Genomic DNA, 7,804 nt, shown 5'->3' on the forward strand with positions numbered 1-7,804 from the left:
CCTGTAATCACAGAAGCCAAATTTGTATGACATTGTGACTGGGTCACAGCTGGGTTGAGTGGAGACCCACCGGTTTGCTTTTGTTTAAAAATGAATAACATGCATTCTGTAACTTAATAGAAACCCTATTATTTTTATTAGAGATTTTAATGATTAGATTTTCTCCTGGTGTTTTTCTACATGTTCTCATTTACTACCATGTAATATATGCATATGATTATCTCTTTGCCTGTAATTCACTTTGTTCTCTATGTCTGTATTTTTTAGGACCTTTGAAACCAGAAATTACCATAACTTATATTGCTGTTTCAGCTATATTCTTTAACAGTGGACTCTCCTTAAAAACTGAGGTACTGTAACTTCTCATTGCTTCATTCTTGTTTTGCTTCAAGAAGTTTTGTGTTGCTTTTGATCAGGTTTGAATGTAACTGGAATATTTAATTACTATGTTGTTGCTGTTGATGCTGGGAGAATGGCTAACAGGAAGGTAAATATTAGACACTTATGGAACAACCCTTCCTTGTTTCTAGAAAATTCTTCACGAAGTAGTGAATGTAGTGAGGAGACCATGAATGAATTTCACCCATCCATAGGGGAGGGGGTGGGTTGGTTGACTTTGCAGGGCTTTGACTAAATGGAAGTGCTGAGCACAATTTTGAGACTGGAGCTACACCCTGGATGCATCCAAAACCCAAGTCAGGGTGAGAGCCAAGGGGCATGCTAGCATCTGCCCTCTGCCACCCCTTCTGCACCTTGGCTTCCCCACTGCCCAGCTGAGATACAGGCCAGGAAACGGTGCAAACCCTAGGGTAGAGCTTTGTAGAGTTCTTTGTAGAGAATTAGGTAGAGTGGGGCTATGTGGAGTCTCCATGGCTCTGTAGGACATGAAGGGAAGGTGTGAGATCTCACTGGCTGGTGTGCTCTCTAAATAAAACTGTTCAGGCTTCTAAGAGGTAAAGGGAGGACCTCTTAGTGATGTGTAAAGGAGGCATGGAGAAAGGGACTGGGTGCCAAGAAGGGAAGGAGCAGGCAGAGTTGAAGTGAAACACTGCAGTCTAGTTTCTTGATTCCTTTTACACTTTTGGCTGTGCGAACAGGTGATGTCATTCACACTTTGCGTGATACGAACGCCTAAAAGAATCATCGTGATATTGTATAGTTACCTCGTGGGCAAACTGCGGTTTGGATGAGCAGCATGTATTCAACAAGAAAAAGTTTCTATAGCTGTATCATGGTTATAGTTGTAAAGTTCCAAGCTGGGGGTGGTGTGTGAATTGTTAGCAGCCTCTCCACTGTGTCTGCTGGCAGTTCTGGCACTACAGCCTCCAGTTCTGCCAGGACACAGTATTAGTGAAGGGAATAACTTCAGTCAGTTCTGTACCAGCTATTTAGAGCCTTGTGGTCTTAGGGGAAAGCAGGAAGAACCATGTTGTCTGTTTGCCTGGGACAGTAATTAATCTTAATGGAGATGGGCTGCAGAGTCACTTTCTTCCACAGATCCAAAACACAAAGCTGGAGTAGTACTAATGGAGTGCAGTTTTCTGCTTTCAGGGTTAGGAATCTTCGCATGCAGAGAAGAAATATAAAATTTTTCACTAGTTTGTCCTTGAAGCTTTATATTTGTAAAGCATCAGTGAGTGGGAGTGAAATCGGTAGCATTATCAATGTCTTGATAGGATTCACAGTACTAATGTACATCTAACTTATTCCAGGTAAGGAGACATGACTGACAGGTTCCTGGGCAATATGTCATGTCCTGCTTTGAACTGGCATAACTATTTTTCTTCTGTGGTTCTAAAAGCAATATATTAGTGTAAATGAAGCTTTTACAGGAGCTGATGTTTGTGTCCAGGTACCTGAGATTGTTTTGGAAGCATCAGTTAGAAGTTGTGCTGCTGTACATCCAGCTTCACGTTCTGTCAAGAAGCTAAGCCTTTTCTGAATTTCTGCCGTAGGGATAGAAGATAAAAAAAAAAACATTTCACTCGTTGTACCTTGTGCTGTTTCTTTCTAAAATGTATGTTAAAACAATCCTTGAATGTGCTAAGAAGCAAGATCGGGATTTTTATTAAAATATTCTAGGGCATGTTTTAATTGTTTAAGGCACAACCTAAACTTGGTGGTATTAGTCAGTTAATATATCCTATTATTGGATTGCAAAGTACATGTTTTCTGCTTTTGTCTTTATTAGTTCTTGGTGTGTGTGTCAGCTCTTCTACGTTGGATAATGTATTAGTTGGATCAAAAGTAGTGTTTGGTGTGCTTTATGAAATGATGAAGTTGTGCGTTGACAGAGGCCTTCTGATAAAATCAGAAATAGCTGATGCTCTTTTAAAGTCACATTTCTGGTTTTATCTGCTCTTAAAGCTCATGCTCAAAATTTTCTAACATGCATTCAGAAAGCATTTTATGAAATAATTGGCAGTGTTCAGAGAGAGCCTGTCTGTGCACAGCCTTGTTAGGTGTTCAGATCTACAGGTCACTGAGGTCCTCTCACATCTGTAGAAAGAGCTTATGCCCAGGAATGACAAGAACATTTGATTCCCCTTAATATAATGCTTTTTCAGTTTTCAGTGACTGGATAGCTTGCTCTTTTAAAGCAAATACCTCCCGTACGGCCCCAGAAATTAAATCACGTACGTGAGTTATCCATTTCAACAAGCATTTGGCAAGCTGCTGAAAACACTGTTTGCTCTGTGTGGGATTTGCCCAGAGGAGTCCAGCTATGACCATGTGATCATGGCTGGATGGCAACAGGGACCCAAACTGACTGATTGCCTCAAATCATCAGTTTTTAAGGCATTTTCTAATTGTAAAATTGTGAAATTAAAAGAGCACCTCTGTATGTCTGACGGTGCGTCATTTGGGGGTGTCTTCATACATTGGCCTCCTAGGAAATCTGAGCTGGAGGTGACTTCACAGGAAAGGAGGAGGAATGAGCAGCTTTGCTGAAAGAAGTCACTTGCTCTGTTTTTTTTCTCATTTGTGTTTCTTACTTTGAAAGCATGTGCTTTGATACAGATATTTCCAGGTAGCTTTTCTTCCTGCACAGGATGTGTTTTTACTGCTAGACATTTTAGTTTTGCTTTCTTTTTGAGTTAAGATGAAATAGCACTACAGTGAAACCATTCATAATGCTGTAGGTACTGTGACAGGTTATGTATGAAGAAGACCTGTGTTTTCATACTAGCCTGCTTAGGGATCTCCTTTATTTTAAAAAATGCTGTTTCATTCAATTAACCAAGCACTGAATGTAATGACACTTTCTTGATAAAACTGGATCAAGATGCAAGTTTCAAGTCCATGTTTTGTATAGCTTTAGAGTATGAAAGGATGGGTGGTGGTTGGTTTTTTTTTTTGGTGGGAGTGGTTCCCCCCCCTGCCCCCCCATAACTCAGATTTGGGAGATACCTTATTTCTCTTACCAAAATTAACTAGGGCGTGGTGCTGAATTGCTAGTATTTCTAGATGCATACTTATATCAGTGTGCATCTGGATGATTGAAAATGCAATATTGAATTGTGCTTCATAAAAGTTCAACTGTTTTGAAGCTGAGAGTGGCATTTGAAGATCAGCTGCTTCATTACTGTACATGGAAATACTTTTTTTTATATTCTTAATTTTTAATTCATCTGGAGTGTTGAATAGCTGGAGAATCCTAGCAAATTAGGTTTTGAATAAAAGTGCCAACAGTTTGTTTCCTGCTCCACTGTTTACTTGAAAAGATCACAATTTATTTTGAGAGGGAGGAAAAGGGATTTTTCTTCTCAATCTATGAGAGTTGAAATGAGCTGAAATGTACGAGGCTTTTTCCTTGTACTCAGAAACTGTGTAGAAGATCCTTGCAGTGCCTGAAAGGCCAGAAACAGAGACACAGAGCTAACAGAAGAGTTGATTGCATAACAATACTGATCACCTCTCTCGAGTGCTGTTACACTATTTAAAATCAATTTTTTTTGTTTTTCTCAGTCTCCAGTGGTGTTTTGCACTTTATTTCTCTGAATTTAATGGCTTAGCTGCTGTTAGCTTGTTATGTTCTCGGGACTCTTTCTTTGCTATTCTTCACCAGCCTAAATTTTTTTTCTATAAATTTCCTATCTGTTGATACAATAAATAAACAAAATCTGCTATGGTTTATTTTGCTTTTTGTGTTTTTCAGTGTTTCCTTAAAAAAACATGCCACAAATGATGACTCTTTGTAATGTAAACATCCCTTTTTCACAGTATAAATGAGAATCACATTTTGTGGCTCTCTTAAGGCTAGAGAAACCTGAAATCATGTGGACGCTACAAGTGTCCTTTCCTCTTGATACCAGCAGTCAATAAAGTAAACAGACCGTCAGCATAGTTAACACAGGTTTTGAAGCAGTTACAAAGTGCTAAGGCTGCCTGCTGAAAAGCTACTGTTGTGAGAGCTACACTGTTATTGAAGTGGTGGACAATTCTTTTGGAAAAATGCCCAGGAGCAGGCAGAGCTTTTATGTTGTCTGGATGTACTTCATTATTAAAGAGGAGATCAGGTGATCCCTAAAGGTGCCTTTTTGACATGCACTCTCTTTGTATTAAAAAGATGATCCTAGTTTTAAAAGCACAAACGTGATCTTGCTTCAGCTGTTATGACTGCAACTCCCTCTCTTCTTTTTCTTTTGCAGGAGCTGACAAGTGCTTTGATGCATGTGAAACTACACCTTTTTGTCCAGATTTTTACACTTGTGTTCTTCCCAACAGCAATATGGCTCTTTCTTCAGCTATTATCAATCACACCTATAAATGAATGGCTTTTAAAAGGGTATGTTTAAGCATAATGGAGTGAAATATATTTGTAGCTGTCTTAAAGGGCTGCTTATCCTGCAATGTGTGTTTTAAGACTTGTATAGTGAACAGATTTTGCTGGCTGGTTTTTTGTGCTGCAGCACTTTGCTGTCAAAAACACAGTACATGCACAAGGTTATCCTTTCAGGAACCTGGTCTCGTTTTTAGAAAGTCTGGTCATTTAGTTTGATTTGTAGGGAGCTTGCAACATGTAAGCTTTCTTTTTCACAAAACACAGCTGAAGTGCTGGGCTGGCTCTTGGGGAGGGTGGGGAGGAAAGAAAAGGAATGCTGAAGGAAAACTGTAAGTGTGCCATGTACTGGTGTTCCATTCTGTTTTGAAACTGTCTGTATTGAGCATCTCTGGCATGTATCCAGACTGGGGATTCCTTGAGTACTGTTTCTGTTTTGCTGGTGTTTTATCTGTTAGTGCAGTAACTGTTGTATTGAGACTTCAAAGAATGGTCAGATTAGCCTGACAGGAGCTGTACCTTCAGTGCTGTGCAGACACAGAAGATACTGGGCTCATGTTACTGTATGGGTGTGTGAAAGGAGGCTGAGGAGCAAATGTGAGGAACTGTCTGTGCCCTGGCTGCTGTGTGTAAACAGAAGTTCATCCTAATGCCCCACAGCTGTAGTTTTTACTCCCTTGAATCACTGAAGTGCTTTAGTGAAAACAGAGGGGAACAAGACTGGCTTTGGCGAAGTTACTTACTCATCATGCATGTTTAGCACAGCTTGTAGTGGGAGCTAGTTGATAGTCCTCACAAAGGCCTGGAAAAATTGGCATATGCTCCCAAGGGCATGCAGCACCCTTTGCCAGGGTGGCTCCCCTGGGGAATGTAGTTCTCCACTACTGTCTACACAAGGTTATTGCATAAAGAGCACAGTCAGGCCCACAGTTCACTTCCAGCCTTGCTTCAGAATGAATGGTAGATTCAGCCGTCCTCTAGAATGGTCTGTTTTGCTGTAACTGTTATTTGCGAGGCAGATTCTTTGGTACCAGCTTTTCATCTGTGTTTCTATGGTCGAGGTTTTTCTCTGGGATGATATTATGAGGCTTGTTATTTTGCAGTTGTTTTGAAATAAATAAAATAGAGCAGAAACCTTCAAAATCCCAAACATATTTTAAGCTAATTTTTTGTTAGCTGACTAGGTTTTGCATTGACAAGATCTCTTTGAAAAGGCATGTGAAGCAACTTATTATTGTTAGCACAGATTAACCTCTTCTGCCACTCAGCATATAGCATTTACAGCACAGATGGTAGGGCACGAAATGGAAAGATCTCGTACAAGATATGTCTTTGGTAGTTCCATATCTAAAATACATGACTTTGGACCCTACTTTCTGTAGTGTATTAGCAGAGCAGGTATTATTTATTGCTTTTCAGCAGGTGTTTGGACCTCTGATGTTAGTGCTTACAGCATGGCCTGAACCAGTGGAATGTTTCAGTGGGCTGTTCTCTATAATAATCTGTTGGCCATGACAGGGATTTGTTTGTATGTTGGTAGTGTTACACACATAGTTGATACAAAGCAAGGAAAACAAAAGTTAACAAATGCATGTTTCAATACACCTGATTGAAAGTATTTCCACTTACTGTGTACCAGGCTTTTTTGTGGATTAATATTTTAATATGAAGAATATTTAAAACCATAGCTTGATTGTGATTTTTTTTTTTTTAAATTCCAAATGTATTATTTTATATTTGAGAGGATTCCCAGAGACTGTGTTACTAAACCTTTCTCTCATAATGTGGCAAACACCTGTCAGCTGAGATGAATGCCCTTGCTCACATTTCATACCGCTCTGGATAACTTTCAACTTAATCCACCCCTTAATAGTGCAGGTGAGAAGTTCAAGGAGCTGACTGCCATGAGACCACATAGAAGAGAGAGGACAGTATCTCAGCTGATGTAGGGGATGGACTTCAGAGTCACCGTGTTTGTCTACTGTGTATTTTCATAAATATTTCCAAACTTTCCACACCATTTCTTTCTTCAGTATTTCTTTTCTTTTCAGTATGAGCTTATACTAAGTGCTGACAACTCTTGCTTCCATACCTTACTTCACTGTAAGCTAAAGGTACAATGTACTTCCAAGGTGGTGCTTGGCACCTTGTGATTGGATGTATGTAATGCTTACTCTGTTTATTTCTTTCCTTTTCCACAGTGTCTGTAGCTGACAAACTGAACACTGTCACTGTCATTTACCTGCTTCTTCTATTTAAGCCTTTGGTCTCTTTGCAGCATATCAATTGCACTACAGTATGCTCCCTATTGTTTGGATTTAGTACTTCTGTTTCCTGTAGCTTTTTGACGCTGCTTTTTCTTGGGGATGGGCTAACACAGTGTAAAGTGGTTCACTGCTAGTAATTGATCTGAGCTAGAATACTGTCTCATTCTCCAGTGCTTGAAATTATGTGTGTTTTCCATGCTTTTGGGGGTTTCGCAGGCTATTTCATGCCTTAAGTCAACACAAGTCCTTTTAAGTCAACACAATTTTTCTTCCGACGGCCTATTTTACTTAGTCCCAAATTTAATTGTGATCTATTGTGGTATGTTATTGCTGTTTCTACGTACGTATTTGATACACTTTTTGTGGACTGTCTTTGAAAACAAAAGAAAGCTCACCATTTTTTTCTCACTTTGCAAAAGCGTTTACTATATATGTCAATAATTTAGCTGCATAAAAAATGGCAGAGATTTTGATGTGTTGATTAATGGAAGTCAGGTGATTTTACCAAGAGGTGAAAACATGCATAAAAATTAAACATTTGATGGCCTTTTAGTGTTCAGGAAGTAAAAAGCTTAATTGTGAATTTTTTTTTTTTTAGTAGGGGTTGATAAAAACAGAATACAGCAGGAAGCTGAAATTTTGAACATGGTTATTCTTAGTCTTCTACTTAGCAGTAATTGTTATTTGTTGCAGAACAGCTTTTTCAAGAAGATAGGGGTTTACATTCTTATTTTCTACCACCACACGCCCCCCC

At 39.2% G+C, this 7,804-nt stretch overlaps 1 protein-coding gene across 1 annotated transcript in view; it reads left to right on the forward strand.

Moving 5' to 3' along the window:
* Positions 1-267: 267 nt before the first annotated feature.
* Positions 268-7,804, forward strand: part of LOC104506577 (sodium/bile acid cotransporter 7-like) — a gene marked incomplete at both ends in the record, with an annotated part of 7,989 nt that continues 452 nt past the window's right edge. Inside the window, 2 exons of the mRNA XM_010147567.1 lie at positions 268-350; positions 4,653-4,789. Of these exons, the coding sequence (XP_010145869.1) occupies positions 268-350; positions 4,653-4,789 (220 nt within the window). The remainder of the gene's footprint in view (positions 351-4,652; positions 4,790-7,804) is intronic.

The sequence above is a fragment of the Eurypyga helias genome, unplaced genomic scaffold, assembly GCF_000690775.1.
Source record: "Eurypyga helias isolate BGI_N326 unplaced genomic scaffold, ASM69077v1 scaffold6542, whole genome shotgun sequence".
Classification (NCBI taxonomy): Eukaryota; Metazoa; Chordata; class Aves; order Eurypygiformes; family Eurypygidae; genus Eurypyga; species Eurypyga helias.